Source organism: Daktulosphaira vitifoliae, unplaced genomic scaffold, assembly GCF_025091365.1.
Source record: "Daktulosphaira vitifoliae isolate Bord-2020 unplaced genomic scaffold, ASM2509136v1 Scaffold_4, whole genome shotgun sequence".
NCBI lineage: Eukaryota > Metazoa > Arthropoda > Insecta > Hemiptera > Phylloxeridae > Daktulosphaira > Daktulosphaira vitifoliae.
The window spans coordinates 9,495,954-9,513,517 of record NW_026099575.1 but is presented as its reverse complement, the minus strand read 5'-3'; the positions used below and the strand labels follow the sequence as shown (position 1 = coordinate 9,513,517).

General features: G+C 26.9%; 1 protein-coding gene and 3 long non-coding RNA genes across 8 annotated transcripts in view; all 4 read left to right on the top strand.

The window, feature by feature from the left end:
* Positions 1-126: 126 nt before the first annotated feature.
* Positions 127-2,389, top strand: LOC126904921 (sentrin-specific protease 1-like). The gene is made up of 2 exons (XM_050684326.1): positions 127-660; positions 2,348-2,389. Exons 1-2 carry the CDS (start codon positions 127-129, stop codon positions 2,387-2,389), a joined length of 576 nt encoding a protein of 191 aa, XP_050540283.1.
* Positions 2,390-5,655: 3,266 nt separating this feature from the next.
* LOC126903810 (uncharacterized) lies at positions 5,656-6,922 on the top strand. The gene is made up of 4 exons (XR_007703612.1): positions 5,656-5,798; positions 5,900-5,957; positions 6,170-6,395; positions 6,488-6,922. It is a non-coding gene; the product is annotated as an uncharacterized LOC126903810 (long non-coding RNA).
* A 2-nt stretch (positions 6,923-6,924) lies between these two features.
* LOC126903811 (uncharacterized) lies at positions 6,925-8,782 on the top strand. The gene is made up of 3 exons (XR_007703613.1): positions 6,925-7,064; positions 7,711-7,894; positions 8,042-8,782. It is a non-coding gene; the product is annotated as an uncharacterized LOC126903811 (long non-coding RNA).
* Positions 8,783-8,904: 122 nt separating this feature from the next.
* Positions 8,905-17,564, top strand: part of LOC126903809 (uncharacterized) — a 14,572-nt gene continuing 5,912 nt past the window's right edge. The window contains exons 1-2 of one of the 5 annotated variants that reach the window (XR_007703611.1): positions 8,905-9,376; positions 12,356-12,429. This is a non-coding gene — a long non-coding RNA (uncharacterized LOC126903809). Of the gene's footprint in view, positions 9,377-11,483; positions 11,960-12,355; positions 12,430-17,564 lie in introns of those variants that run through there. The other 4 variants (XR_007703610.1, XR_007703609.1, XR_007703607.1 and 1 more) reach the window with 4 other exon arrangements.

Below are 17,564 nucleotides of genomic sequence, written 5' to 3'. Positions count from 1 at the left end.
TCCATGGACGTTTTAAACAAAAGTAATTATACGTGTTTAATTTCATATTCCAAAACCTTAAATAAACCTAAATAATAGTAATTGTTCAACAAAGTCTTTTATTAATTTTATAAAAAATGTTTAAATATGGTTACACTTGCAGAAGTAATGCAAGATCAGAACACAAAATCTCTTGATCAGTATAATGCACCTTCATTTAAATCGCCCACATCATGGTATACTTCAGACACAATTAATGAGTACATTAAAATGATAGTAAAACGGTCAGAAGGTGAAGTTTATGCAGTTGTCACTGATTTTATTGTAACGTATCTTCGAGGAGGTTATCCAGCTGTAAGAAGATGGATAAAAAAAGATATTCACACAATAAAATTACTTTTTGTGCCCATGAATGTATATGAGAGTCATTGGATATTGACAGTGGTTAATATACCTGAAAAGACTGTGACATCATATGATAGTCTTAAGTCGTATGAGGGTCCCTATCCAATGGTATTAAAAAATTTCTTAATTGAATGGGAGATGGACAAAAAAGGAAAAGCTTCTACATGGACATTACAAATAGGCGAGACATCTCGCCAAACCAATGGACATGATTGTGGGCCATTTACTGTTGAGCTGGCAGAAAAAATGTCTCGAGGAGATACAACACCAATAAATGCAAATTTTATGCCTTTTATAAGATTAAGACACAAAAATGAAATTATTGCTGGCGAGCTATTCAATTAATATTTTTATGAATGAAATTTTATTTTTGTATTTTATATCAATTTTCTTAATATTCACTATAAATTGAAATTTTTATTTGTATACCACCAAACATTTTTTTACTTTTTCTATGTTTAATTGTTGTTTTGTTATTTTATTTTAATCTTATTTTTCTTTGTAACATTTCATTTAAGAAATTCAAATTTAATATAAATTTATCTTAACTGAAATAATTTAATGTTCTTGTTATGTGAATATACAAATATTATAATATACAGTTATGGATACAATTAAGTTAAAAAGTCAGCCAATTATAAATTTTTAAATTAACAAGCGTATCTACTATCTTAACAACTTAATTTTAATTTTACTAAATGACGATTCATAAAGAATTTCATAACTTTTGTTTATTTTTTAAATACTATTTTAATTATAAAAAATTCTTTTCTGTATTTTTTATGAATGCGGTATATTGAATAGGGGTAACTAAACTTATTTGTTTATAATTCTCTAAACTGATAAACTATAAAATAAATTTAAAAATGAACTACAAGTTCAGAATATTTCCGTTGTTATTATATTTTTGCTACGGGTATTTTTGTTATTTAAATGACCCAATGAAATCCAAATAATTTCTAGAAATCTCTGATAAAATGTAGATAAATACGTGTCGTCGAATCCTATCAAATTATCTTCAATTTTGTTATTTATTTAAAATACCATTTATTTTATAGTAAATAAATATAGTATATTATAAAATAAGTTAATACCAATATATTAGGCATTTTTTTTAAGTCGGGGGGTGTCCAGACATGGAGGACACCCCCCCAAAATACGCCACTGGGTAAATCATATTTATTATTTTTTCGGCAATCTTCCTCTATATAAAACGATAAATAATCTATTATATAATCTATAAATTCCCCAACATGTACATTCACATGATTATACTCCGTCGGAGTATTTAAGTCCATCGCCAGGTTTTTTATGTAAATTGCAAACATGTCTTGTTTATTTTTTATTTAAGCCAATTAATATAACAAAACATTTTTAGCTATTATTAAATTTGTTTAAATGTGTTCTATTTTAGAAACTATTTCTATGAAACTAAGAGTAGAAATTTTTTTTTTATAATATGAATAACTCGAAAAAATATAATTTAAATATATTTATTTAAAATACAATCTATGGTGATCGTTAAATAAATTATTGATCTTTGAATTAATGAAAAATTTTTATTTAGCAACGTTAATTGTCGTTGGCCAAAAAAAACTTGTTTACTTTTTATTTAAGCCAATTAATATAACAAAATATTTTTAACAATTGGGCAACAATTATTAAATTTGTTTAATAAAATGTAATTAATATAAAGTTACAAACCGTACCAGTATGTTCATTAAATAAAGCTACTATCAATTCCTTAAAAACTATTTCTATAAAACAAAGAATATTTTTTTTTATAAAATTTTTTCGATAACTTATTTCGGTCATTAAATTACAATTGATTTTTATTCTGACGTATACATGTATAATTTGAAAAAATGTATTTTAAATATTGGCTGAAAACAACTTATGGCGATCGTGAATAATATATTTATTTTTGAAATAAATTAACAATTTAAAATTAAATTTGTTTTAGCAACGTTATTTGTCGTTGGCCAAAAAATTGGAAAAAAATTAGTATAAAAGATCTAGTAAACTAAAAATGCATTGGGGCTATTAGTCTAACCAGCGAACAAAGAACATATAAGCTCTTGTGAAAGTCAATCAGTCTAGAAGTCTCGGTCGCGTCGAAATCAAAGTTCAAAAATCTTGAAATCAACGCGAAATTTGCAAGTCGAACATATTGACTATTTCAGGAAACAGCCGTTAAATTCGTTTGCGTTATTATTGAACATAATTATGGCGCCGTTAGAGAGAGGAGATGGGATTGTCATAAGATATTATGACTACTTGCAAAATTTAACAGTTACCAAAGTAAATGAAAAGAATTGTAAACAGCCCGAAGAGTATCACGTTAAACTTCAAGGTATACGTGGGGAATTTTTTGACACGTCCTCGATGAATATCCTTACTAATATTATCAAAAAGAAAGTGATATTTAACATCGTAAGTGAAAAATATGTGTACATAGCACAGTTATTTATACCTATATTTTTAAAGGCATTTATTGACAAAAATGAACTCTTATTGACATATTCAACACCTAAAAACCTAACCTAAATTTACAGCAATTAATTTTTCGTCGTATGTTTTTATTATTGACCCGTTGAGTGCGAATAAATCAGGGTTACAATCTTTCATATTACTGCGTTTCTGTTTAGGATCTGCGGGCCAAACCGATAAATCCGCACCAGTATCATATAAGTATTGAATTTTTGTTATTTTATCAGCAATAAATAGGCGACGAGATTGAAACTCACTACTGTCGGTCGTCTCAACAATATATAATTTTAGTTTTCTGGTATTTACACGGTGGCTTGCATTCAGTAGCCTTATCTTTGAACCGATAACGATAATAACACGTATCATATCGTGGTCGTGAATTGTCTCGGCGCGCAGGTGATTTTGAGTGACGTCTATTGTAACTACGAGAGTTGCTGCGGCTAAGTCGCTCTACTGCTTGTGTGAGTGCTGCTATCAGATGTTCCAATTTTTAACACGCTTATATTAGTTTCACATGTATGTTGTTTGTTTGTTTGTTGTATGTTGTAAGTTTGTAACTCTCCAAGCGGCACGTGTTATTATGTCGCGTATCCCGTCGTGTATGACCTTGAGACTAGACTGTCGTAACGCATTCACCCCACCCGACTTACCACTCGCCACCAACAATATTTTCTTGTATATATTTATTTTTGGTTTTCGTACTCGTATACGCGTGCGTGTCATCAATTATATATATTTATAACAAATTTTTATTGTGATTGACACGGCCCCGCGTCGTTTCGTTATACACGATGCCCCACGACTCGTGCCACCTTTATCAGCCGTCGCCCTATTTTATGAGTATTTGGCTGACCAACACCGCGCGTTATACGTTTACGTACTTAAGTCGCTTTACATGTATATATATATATATATATTCTAATTACTATTAAAACTTATATATTAATACGCTTTATTCTCATTAAGAGGTATATAGGATATTTATTCCGATTACAAAGGTGATCCCCGTATCGTCATTTTTCGTCACTACCTCCACGTTGCGCGCCTGCTGCTTTCTTTGGATGTGGTAGTCGTTTCTCAGACTCCCTCTACGGAATCGAACCCTGATTCCCCTTTACCCGTTACAACCACGATATTGATAGTAACTACTATCATAACATGTAACTAAAAAGTGGAAAATAAATATAGTTTAAAAAAACTAAAAAAACACGCTTTTAAAGTACATCGAACTAAAAAGTTAAAAATAATTTTTAAAATAAGCTTAAAACAATAATGAACGAAAAATACTAGTATTGTTGTGATAAAAGCGTCGGGCGCTCAATATACGAAAAATATGGCACAAAGCATCCACGCTTTTATCCCAATAATACTAGTATTTTTCGTTCATTATTGTTTTAAGCTTACTTTAAAAATTATTTTTAACTTTTTAGTTCGATGTGCTTTAAAAGCGTGTTTTTTTAAGTTTTTTTAAACTATATTTTTTTATTATCACTGCATCGTCAGCTTGTTCATGTAACTGACGGTTGTGACCTGTCACTAACGCTGGAAATGGAAAAACCATCATTTCGACTGTTCGATACTTTGATAATTTTATATGCCATTGTAGCTAAGTTGTCATTACTAGCAGAAATTATAGCTTTCACCTGAGGTGGTAACCTTGGCATCCATAGTATTTTGAATATTTCATCTGTTACTTTTCCCTTAGCTAGTGACGCATTTCTAAAAGAAGTGGGATGGTTTGCGATCACCGAGTTCGACTTTGGTCAGTAATTTTTTTAGCCGACATTGTTCTGATTCGGAAAATCTTTCGATGAGCCGGGTATTTAATGGCTCGTACATTCTAGTTTCTGGTGGGATGAGTATTATGTCGCTAACTTATAGGAGAATTTTACTTTCCATAGCAGAAACAACATGGTGAAATTTACTTGCATCAAATGTAATTCTGGTTGTGTAAAAAACGGATTCAATTTGTTTAAACCAAAATTCTGGGTTGGTACGCCAGAAAGTTGGAAATTTAAACGCTCGCGTCGAATTCATATTGGACTAGTCGTATGCGATATGGTCTCGGCCATCGTTATCCGTCGCGTCGTCACGCACGCTTACTATCGGATTTATTGTTCATTTTAGAGGTCGCCAATTTGTTGTGAATAGATTAATTTATTAAAAATACTACAATTAATAATTTACAATAATTAATAATTTTACAACATATATATATATACATGTATATATAAAAATAGGATTACAAATAATAAGTGCTATCGGAATGATAAAGATGGAGTGTTATCCTACTGCTACAGTGCAGTGTACACTTATGATAAACATATAAGAATATTTATTGTGACATTTTATTTAAAATAGTTTATTCCATCCATTTATCAGATTAGACATTGTAAGATCAGCTCCATTGGTGGTGATCGGGATGGGAGACTTAACCCTTCTGAAAAAGTATTCGCAATGAAAGCGCCCTCATAGTATGTTGTAAAAATTAATGGTTTTGAACATGAAAAATATATTTCTCTATAATAGATATATTAATTGTATATAAACTTCATTTTATTTTTACCAAAATGCATATTTTATTAATAAAAGTTATAACGCTATAAAATATTAATAGTATATGCATTTATATTATCTGTGGTAGAAATAACATACATAATGCTATTGTTAACATTCTTTAGCCTATGCGTTATATTGACAGGAATAATATCTATTTCGACAAATTCTATATTTAGCTGTGGAATACTATCGTTCGTTATCGTAGTAAATTTGCGCCTTCTCTATGTGGAGAAATAAATCTGTATTGTAGCACAGATTTGTTTTTTTTTTTACTTTTGTATTAATTTGTTTATAAAATAATGAATTCTAAATTATTTGATATCTTTAAACCAAAAAATTCTGAACCAGCGATGACTTCTAATCAAGTAAGAAATAATTAAAAATCATATTACATAAATTACTCTATTTTTGGATTTATTACGACGTATAGTTCTTTCGCTTTTTATATTTTAAATTTGTCTTACAGACATCCAGCTTGGATATTGCAAATAGTACAAAATGGTCCAAAAAGATCAAAATTAGAGGTAAATTGTGTATAAAATTGACAACATAATATTTATATTGTATATTAAATATAATTGTATATTTTAATTACTATTTGCTAATGAATTATATTTAGCTATTTCCATTAACAAAACCATCGATTTAATCCTTCATTTTATGATGTTTAATATTTTTGTGTGTGTCATAATTATTGTTCAAAAATTAACTTTTATTATTTGTTTGTTATAAAAAGGAAAACTAACAAAGCCTGATGCTCATGCTAGTACAAAAACTCATTTAACTCGTATTGCTAAAAGGACAGGACATTAAACATAACTGTCAAAAAAACTGACACTGTTCATACCTATCTAATAACTAGAAGTTGCCACTAATAGGTAATATATGAAAAGTCTAATTGACAAAAATGTATTTAGTTTACAAGGCCTGATACAATAAAAATAATTCATCATTAAATCAAGGTAAGGAAATAATTTAAATAATCTAATCAATCACATAATAATAAGTAATTAAGACTGAGAAGATTAATTTCTTTATAAATGATTTTTCTTAGGAAATTTCAATGAAACCTATTGTTGTGACCGGGTTGGTACGGTAGACAAAATGAAGTGATAATGCGTTTGAATTTAGTTGCTATTTATTATATTTAAATATATATTTACACTTATAATTGTCTTTACGACTTTAATGAGTTGATACTTAATTAATATAAAAGATTCAGTGAACAAAATAACATAAAAGATTCAGTGAAAGTGATTCAGTGGAGAGGTGTCCAGGTTCGACCCTATGAACTATATGACTCTTGAACAAGAAGTTGACTACTACTGGCGCATCGCCTCTGGAGGCGGCGGCCATAGGCCCAATACATTGAAAAGGACTGAGCAAGCCTCGAATGTTCTAGAAAGACTAGATGCTTGCCTGGTTAATACTTTATATATAAGACAAAGGGGCTTCCGTTCCCATGATTAATATATATATATATATATATNCCTATGATGGTGCTGACATCATGTCTTGAAATTTAATGGAGTCAAACAGAAATAAGAATTAAATTTCTACGTTCAATTTTTACTCATTATATGGTTTATAGAGTAAATCTTTTGGTTGCAGATATGTGCAAAATGTTTAAAGTAAAAACCAATATTAATAAAATATGTTTGTTATATTAAAATGTTAAACTTTTATTTTGTAATAATTAAAATTTTTAAGAAACCTTTAGTTTTTTTAACACAATTAAGTGTATATACATTCATCTTTCTCATCCCCCAAAGAATTGTCATTAGTTAAATTGCAAAAAAACTTAGGTATAAAAACAAGAACTATGTGTCACATTACTAGATGGAATTGTATATTTAAATACTGTGAAGCCATTAAACAATGTTTCAAAAGTATTCTTATTGTATCTAAAAGAGAAATTGAAAATGAAGTTGTTAGAGATGTTAATGAAGAAAAAGATATAATTTATTAACCACTATTGTTTTTTATCCAATTGATATACATTTCATTGATTGTTGTTTTGTTAGAAATACTCTCAACAATTACAAAAGGAGCCATTTATTATAGTTTTTGTTCATCATGCACAACATCTTCTTTTCCATAAATGTATTAAGCAATATTTTACGAAATAAAAATGCTGCTTTAGGAAAATCAGCTTCAGTAATCAATTAATTAAATTAATTTAATCAGTAATTTAGTATTTGTTTAGTGTTGATAATGGTAACATTGTTTCCAAAATACATATCCATGATTTTTAGTATATTTTTACTCAATTTATAGTAAGCACTACTACAGATGCATATTTGAAGCAATGTGTCAAGACACAACAAAAGCTGAAGATTATTACAAATTCAAAATATATTATAAAATCTTAGATTCATTTAAACAAAATTTAAGAAGGCAATTTTCCATAGAGAATATGCTTCTAACTGTTGAGGTTGATAAATTTATTGAACTAAATTATGTTAGTAGTATTCATTTCATTGATTATTTTTTTGATGTTTTAGTGATTTATAATAAAATTATTAATTTATCTTAATATATATATAAACGCACAATATAATTTCTAAATTATTATCTATGATTATAAATGACAATATTTTTTTTGTAGGGTTTACCAGGTTTAAACATTTACCAAGATAGCTTTAAATCAGAAATGATGGTGGCTAAAAACTGCCTTGCTAACCTAGAAAAAGAGATTGAAGATTTCAAAATGAATAATACCCTTTAAGTATTGATTAATTCTTATAAAATGCTCCAATTTGTTAAGACATTTCCAGTTAGTTTTGCTACATTCAAGAGAAGTTTCTAAGCAATGAAAAAAATAAAAATGAAATAGTAAAAATATGCAATGTGTTACAATATTTCATACATAAATTTGTAGTAAGAGGTGTGGAGGCAAAGGCTATATGACTGTCTGCAGCTGAAAATTTAAGCTTTCCTAATATTTAATAAGATCTCCGCTTATGAACAGTCATGCACTAGGAATATTAAATATGACATCATTTATGATTTAGTAACTGATTAATTTATGAAAAAAAAGGGATTAAATTCTTTTGGTAACGTTATTGTAAAATACAATGTATGCAAAAAGTTTATTTTGTGTATTAGATTTTTTACTATTTTAAACTTTTATTCATATTTGCCCCATTACATATATCACAATAAGTTGGGTATGCTTAATGCAGAGAATGACGAACAATCAAAGTTCCACTGTTTCTAGAAAATAAAATGAAAACTAAAGTAATAACTATCCTTTATTGATACATGTTATGTCTATTAGGTATGGATTTAAAAATGTATATTCAATATTATTTTAATAGATTTTTGCAAACCAGGATGGTACCCAAAAAANAATAGATTTTTGCAAACCAGGATGGTACCCAAAAAATATTTTCAACAATATTAAATAGTTTTTTTTCTAATTATTTTGTACTCATTTAAAATAAAAGTAGTGTTGTGAATTCTACTTTATTTATTTTTTTTCAGCATAATGAATAGATATAAAAATATCCTTGAAATTTTATACTAGGAAAAATTAGTGTTATAAAAGTTGGCTGTGAATGAATTGAGTTACTAGAAATCGTTTCTATGGTATCAAAAACATATTTTCAACAAAATTTAATAGTTTATATTTTATATTTTTTTAAATATTTTCTTCATTTTTAAAATTGACCATTGTTGTAAATTTTAATTTATTAATTTTTTCTTATACATAATAAATCCTTAAGATGTAATGTTTTCATATTATTACCAAGCACTCTTGGCTAGGCTAGGCCAATGAAAAATGGGACGGGTATTATGGCTGGCTTGGACCAAAGATCTGACACCACCAATAAGAAAATCACAAGAATAATTTTGTTACATTCTGGTAATTAAACCTGGAACCCTGTGCGCCAAACACATTTTACCCATTATGCCGAATTGAGGCATTTAAAGAGTACAGGTTAGTAAATATTTAATATTATAATTATTTGTTTTTAATTTTTGTAATTTAAAAAAAACAAAATAGTGAAATTGGTTTATAATTATATATATATACTTATGACTTTTATTCTAAAGCTGTTATATGGTTATTCATTATTTTTTATGTCATTTTTTTGTACAGAGAATCTGTATATTTAATGTTTAGAATTTTTGCATGTAAAACTACATATAAATAAATTGTGTGCCATATAAACAAACTTTATAATCACAGACTACAGACCATTATTGTAAGTACTCTGTAGTGGTTTAATTGTCTCATGAAAAATTTGTAAAATGCTATCAATCATTTTAGATGCTAATTAATTATACTAGTAAATAATCAATTTTAAATTAGGATTTATAGTTAAATGCCTATAACGAATATTTATTTTTTATCATTTAACTGATAGTTTACAAACATATAGTGATGATTTTTATTGAAAAACTGATTGGAAAAAANATATAATTCTTTTTTATATAAATGTGTAATATCATTACCTTTCGTTTGGTATATTTTTTTCATAAATTTAACCCTTAACCTACCCACAGGGGGGGATTTAAAATGACAACTTTTTCACAAAAAATTAACTTTTTCAACTTGATTTTTGAAAATGTTCCGGAAGGTCTGACACTTTTATATATATCTTAAATTAAAGCTAATGTAATATTCTTTATTATGCAAAAAAAAAATTCCGGACTTTATTTTATCTTCACGGTGAAAATGGCTACCGAATGCTATTTTTGTATGAAAATTTTCGATTTTGTATTTTACATTTTTAACTTTATTATGCTATAACTTTTTGAAAAATGTATGGATCAGTACAATTTTTTCATGAGGAGTAGTATTTATATACATCTTTCATTTGACATACTGTTTTTTTAAATCGGACTAAATCCCTATATACGAAGGGGGTTCAAATCTAAAAAATGCATGTAGAAAGTAGAACTTTTTCAACTTAAATTTTGAAAGTGTTCCGGAAAGTCTGACACTTTTATATATATCTTAAATTAAAGCTAATGTAATATACTTTATTATGCAAAAAAAAAATTTCGGACTTTATTTTATCTTCACGGTGAAAATGGCTACCGAATGCTATTTTTGTGTGAAAATTTTCGATTTTGTATTTTACATTTTTAACTTTATTATGCTATAACTTTTTGAAAAATGTATGGATCAGTACAATTTTTTCATGAGGAGTAGTATTTATATACATCTTTCATTTGACATACTGTTTTTTTAAATCCGACCATTTCCCTATATACGAGGGGGGTTCAAATCTAAAAAATGCATGTAGAAAGTAGAACTTTTTCAACTTAAATTTTGAAAGTGTTCCGGAAAGTCTGACACTTTTATATATATCTTAAATTAAAGCTAATATAATATACTTTATTATGCAAAAAAAGAATTTCGGACCTTATTTTATCTTCATGGTGAAAACAGACATCAAAGTTTATAAAAAAAATACGATTTTTGTAAAAAAATTCTTTTTTATATTTTTAACTTTATAATGCTATAACATTTTAAAAAATGTATGGATCAATATAATTTTTTTTTTATAGACGCATGATATCATTACATTTCATTTGGTATATTTTTTTTTCTATCTGAATGCTATTATTGTGTGAAAATTCTCGATTTTATTTTTTACATTTTTAACTTAATAATGCTATGACATATTGAAAAGTGTATTGATCAACATTATTTTTTTATGAGAAATAATATTTTTTAATAATCCCTTTTTCATTCGACATACTTTATCTTAATTAGGATATTAATAAGGAACTAGCAGATCATGTAGCTTTTGGAATAATACATCAATTTTTTAAAATTAAACACTATCTAAAGATTTGCATCGAAGCGTTTTATTTTGATAGTGATTTTAATCACTATCAGATATCATTATACTTGATCCATCTATGCCACGTCACCAATGTGCCGCGACCCCCCTGTGCTTGGTTTTTTTGTTATTTTATCTTTAAGTCTCTGTTTTTTATTTAAAAGTGTATTAAGAAAACATTACTGCTCACAGTCATAATTTTGTTTTTTTAAAACAATTATGAATTAAGGGGGCAAAATTTGAACTGTTATCATAAATTATGTGTAGCCAGTCAGAGAGGCGAATTTCTTGATGGGTTACATTTCGTGGGCAGAATGTTAATATGCTTCTCGCCGTTATCAGCGCATCCGACACCCAAACGTGTTCGTTATCATCGCGCCGTTTAGTGCGTCGTCGACCGTTACTACGTCGTTTATTTTTCATTATTTCATTATTGTTATTATTATTAGTGACTGTATTCATTAATTAATTAATGTGATTTTATAAATTTTGTACTTCTACTATTGCGATTATATTAATCGAAACTGGCGATTGGTAATTTTATATCGATTACGATTAACGTAGTTTATTAATTGTCGATATATTAACGGTCGTGCCGGTCTTATTTGATTTGATTTTGTAATTTTTGGATGGCGTTTGTTGTGCCCGGAGGACTGCTTCGAAAACAGCTCGGCCTGTTGGCCCAAAGTGCGAGGACTCTGATCGACAACGGATCTATTACATGTGTAATTCATTATTTTTATTTGTTAAATAAAGTAGTCTGTCGATATTTTATCTATCCATTGGTGATTGCAATGTGGTGTAATGTGTATTGAATAAATTCATAAAATATTCATTTTTGTTATCATGTTTATTTATTTGCAATCATGAACATCTTTGTGATGTTCTCGAGTATTTATTAAAATGTGTAATCGACTATTGTTGTACAGCAGTTGCAATAATTAATGACTGTAATAATTAACGCGTATTTTAATTTTACAATCGTTATATTTTAAATTTTTTGTTTGGGTGTATTTGTTGTTCCCTTTATACTTATTTTTTAACTATAGTAATTTTTAAAATTGTTAATATAATTTTAGGGACATGGCAGTATTAATTTAATTTGTTTTTGTAATTTTTAGATTGCGCTACTGTTGTGTCAGGATAACTAAGCTGGAGATTGATGGCAGTCATCGCTATTGGATTTATTGCACAGGTAATTAATTTTCATTGTCAAAAAAAAATTTATTTTTATTAATTTTTCTTAAAGAAGAGTTCATTTTTTTACATTTTAATTAATTTTCTTGGTATATGTTGATTTGTATTTTGTTTATTGCTGCAATATGTATTACATCAGTCTATACAATCTCTCTCTCTCTCTATATATATATATATAAGAACAATTATACTTGTATAAAACAATTCCATTTTATTTTCCAATAATAAAACAATTTTGTGTTGCTAAAATAATATATAGTCTTTTATTAGTTAATCAATTTTATTGTATTATTACATGCTTAAAATACTTACCTAAAATAATATATAGAAACGAAAATAAAAGTTTTTTATTTACATTTTATTATTCCAAGTTAATTAATTATACTAAATTAACGTGTTTTAAATAATTCTTTTTTATCATTGATATTTGTTATCATTTCTTTGATCATTTTCATTTTTTATCAAATTATTATTTATAATCAAAAATCACTAAAGAAATCTAATAATTTATTTACATCTCCCCCATTAGAGAAGTTAAAGCAATATATTTTATTATTTTTTCATTTTATATTCAGTTATTTTCTTTTTTTTTTATTTCCCATGTAGGAACCGGGATAAATTTTGTATTGTGGAATTGGGTTGATTCTGAGTTCTTGTGACCTGTGTTTATCTTATAGATTGAGTTTGATATTTTCTTAATGATTTCATATGGTCCGATTTTTAGTTCATCCAATTTTTTTCTGTTCAGTTTCCATTTTCTATATACACCATATCTCCTACATTAAATTCAAAATATTTTCGATTTTTATCAAAGAGTTNCAGGGTATTGATCAGTGAGAAGCATCCCAATTTTCTCTGTCTTTGCTATATTGTTGATTAGTTTTATAAAATCATTAGCATTTTGTGTTTTTGATGTTAAAATGAATGCAAATCTTGTAAAGTGATCAACTAGAAGGTGTAGATATTTTTTTGTTGATCTTGAACCACCAAATCCTCCAATTGTATCTATTGAGATTATTTCAAAAGGCTTTGTAGCTGGACCAAGATGAGACATTAAACCAAATTTGTCTTTTCCCCTTGATTTATTTTTAATACATATTTCACAGTTTTTACAAAAATATTTTATATTTTTTATCAAATTCTTTCACAATTTTTACATGGTTTTTTTTCCTCATGTCCTTTGTAATTTATATTTATAATATTTTTTTTTTCTCAAAAATACTTTTTTTATTTACTAAATGCTCATATTTGGTGATTTCATTAAAGAGATCCACTGTGTTTTTTAATATCTCCCTATCAATTTTATTAAGAATAAAACCTGGTAATCCAGCTGCAATAATATCAAGGTACCTGAATCAATCGATCTTCTCATGTCCAATAAAAGTTTCTCTTTTTTTATCGCATAGTCTAACAATGAACCGTCTTTATATTTGTATACTAACGCATATGTGACTGGGTTCCACCCTTTGTTTTTAAATGTGTCACAAAAATATTCTTTCCATATTTTCCAATCAGAGTCTCTGGTCAGTTTTATAAGCATAGAGCTGTACCAATCAGAGCAAGATTTATCTAAAAACAATCTGAGAATTTCAATTTTTTGCTCATCTTTCATTACATCATGTACATTCCATTTCAAAAATGCCTATCCATTGGTTTACATTTGTATTCTTGCTTGTGAATTTTTCAAGTACAAACTGTTCTGATATTTTTTTCAAGTTTTGATTTCTTGTCATCTGAGTGTTTTCCATAAATTTTTCTATAAGTTTTAAAGTGTTCTGATTTAAATCATTCAAAGTCTTTTTTTCATCCGAAATACTATTAGCAGCCGGTTTATCTGTTATTTCTTCTAAATATTGGTTTTCAAATATCATATTTCCATAATCATCAATGTAAACTTTTTTTAGTTCCTCCGTCAGACCAATCCAAATTTTTCTAAATTGGTGTCTTTTTTTTTTTTAAGGTGGTTTTACTAAACTATAGACGGATGTATTACATACCTCTTTATGAAGATTTATTTGTTGTAATTCTTCTGGTATTGCAAAAGTTTTGTTTTTTTCATTGGTAATTAAAGTTATAGCTATTATATTAGATTTTCCATCACTCGATGGTTTTACCATAAATTCAAATTGTAATTTTGTCATTTTTCATAAACAAGTCTTGTCGTTTTATAAGAACAATTATACTTGTATAAAACAATTCCATTTTATTTTCCAATAATAAAACAATTTTGTGTTGCTAAAATAATATATAGTCTTTTATTAGTTAATCAATTTTATTGTATTATTACATGCTTAAAATACTTACCTAAAATAATATATAGAAACGAAAATAAAAGTTTTTTATTTACATTTTATTATTCCAAGTTAATTAATTATACTAAATTAACGTGTTTTAAATAATTCTTTTTTATCATTGATATTTGTTATCATTTCTTTGATCATTTTCATTTTTTATCAAATTATTATTTATAATCAAAAATCACTAAAGAAATCTAATAATTTATTTACATCTCCCCCATTAGAGAAGTTAAAGCAATATATTTTATTATTTTTTCATTTTATATTCAGTTATTTTCTTTTTTTTTTATTTCCCATGTAGGAACCGGGATAAATTTTGTATTGTGGAATTGGGTTGATTCTGAGTTCTTGTGACCTGTGTTTATCTTATAGATTGAGTTTGATATTTTCTTAATGATTTCATATGGTCCGATTTTTAGTTCATCCAATTTTTTTCTGTTCAGTTTCCATTTTCTATATACACCATATCTCCTACATTAAATTCAAAATATTTTCGATTTTTATCAAAGAGTTCATTGTTATAGTTGTGCGATTTTGTAGTATTTTCTAATGCTACCTTTCTATCTTTTATCCAATCTATTTGTAATTTTTTTTTTCTTTTTTTAGTTCACTTGGTAGAACTGTGACATCTGTGCCATCTAACAGGTATCTTGGTGCAAACCCTGTAACTGAATGCTCTGTGTCATTATAATGATTCACACATTCCTGCGCTATTGTTGTCCAGGCTACTTTTTTTTTTCTCTCATTGATTTTATATCTGATTTTGTTCACCAGCGTTTGATTAAGTCTTTCATTTATTCCATTTGAGAAAGGTGCATTTATTGCAGTAAAAACAATTGGTATTGATTTCTTTTTTAAAAAATTTTTGAATTCATTTGAATTAATCCCAGGGTATTGATCAGAGAGAAGCATCCCAATTTTCTCTGTCTTTGCTATATTGTTGATTAGTTTTATAAAATCATTAGCATTTTGTGTTTTTGATGTTAAAATGAATGCAAATCTTGTAAAGTGATCAACTAGAAGGTGTAGATATTTTTTTGTTGATCTTGAACCACCAAATCCTCCAATTGTATCTATTGAGATTATTTCAAAAGGCTTTGTAGCTGGACCAAGATGAGACATTAAACCAAATTTGTCTTTTCCCCTTGATTTATTTTTAATACATATTTCACAGTTTTTACAAAAATATTTTATATTTTTTATCAAATTCTTTCACAATTTTTACATGGTTTTTTTTCCTCATGTCCTTTGTAATTTATATTTATAATATTTTTTTTTTCTCAAAAATACTTTTTTTATTTACTAAATGCTCATATTTGGTGATTTCATTAAAGAGATCCACTGTGTTTTTTAATATCTCCCTATCAATTTTATTAAGAATAAAACCTGGTAATCCAGCTGCAATAATATCAAGGTACCTGAATCAATCGATCTTCTCATGTCCAATAAAAGTTTCTCTTTTTTTATCGCATAGTCTAACAATGAACCGTCTTTATATTTGTATACTAACGCATATGTGACTGGGTTCCACCCTTTGTTTTTAAATGTGTCACAAAAATATTCTTTCCATATTTTCCAATCAGAGTCTCTGGTCAGTTTTATAAGCATAGAGCTGTACCAATCAGAGCAAGATTTATCTAAAAACAATCTGAGAATTTCAATTTTTTGCTCATCTTTCATTACATCATGTACATTCCATTTCAAAAATGCCTATCCATTGGTTTACATTTGTATTCTTGCTTGTGAATTTTTCAAGTACAAACTGTTCTGATATTTTTTTCAAGTTTTGATTTCTTGTCATCTGAGTGTTTTCCATAAATTTTTCTATAAGTTTTAAAGTGTTCTGATTTAAATCATTCAAAGTCTTTTTTTCATCCGAAATACTATTAGCAGCCGGTTTATCTGTTATTTCTTCTAAATATTGGTTTTCAAATATCATATTTCCATAATCATCAATGTAAACTTTTTTTAGTTCCTCCGTCAGACCAATCCAAATTTTTCTAAATTGGTGTCTTTTTTTTAAGGTGGTTTTTACTAAAGTAGACGGATGTATTACATACCTCTTTATGAAGATTTATTTGCTGTAATTCTTCTGGTATTGCAAAAGTTTGGTTTTTTTCATTGGTAAATGAAGTTATAGCCATTATATTAGATTTTCCATCACTCGATGGTTTTATCACAAATTCAAATTGTAATTTTGTCATTTTTCATAAAAAAATCTTGTCGTTTTATAAGAACAATTATACTTGTATAAAACAATTCCTTTTTATTTTCCAATAATAAAACAATTTTGTGTTGCTAAAATAATATATAGAAACGACAATAAAAGTTTTTTATTTACATTTTATTATTCCAAGTTAATTAATTATATTAAATTAACGTGTTCTAAATAATTATTTTTTATCATTGATATTTGTTATCATTTCTTTGATCATTTTCATTTCTTATCAAATTATTATTTATAATCAAAAATCACTAAAGAAATCTAATAATTTCTTTACATATATATGATATTTAGTACATGTGTTACTAACTATACTACAATTTGGTTCACTTTTTATAATCAAATGTTAACGACTAAATAATTTGAATCATTCCGTATAATCAAATTTTAATGAATAAATCATTTAGAATACTCTGTATAATCAAATTTTTATGACTAAATCATTTGGATCACTCTATATATTCAATTTTGTAAAAGTTATAAATTTGAAGCGTTTTGTATATTAAAATTAAAAAAAAAAATTAAGTGGTTCATTTATTGCTTCACTTATTGATTTAAAATAAATAAAAACACTAATTTATATAACAGAAAAAATGTAGACGGTTTATTGTT

Coding starts and splice junctions, on each gene's coding strand:
- LOC126904921 (XM_050684326.1), top strand. CDS start 127: ATGGTTACACTTGCAGAAGTAATGCAAGATCAGAACACAAAATCTCTT. Junction 661..2,347: donor GAGATACAACACCAATAAAT/GCAAATTTTATG, acceptor AATTTGTTTTAG/CAACGTTATTTGTCGTTGGC.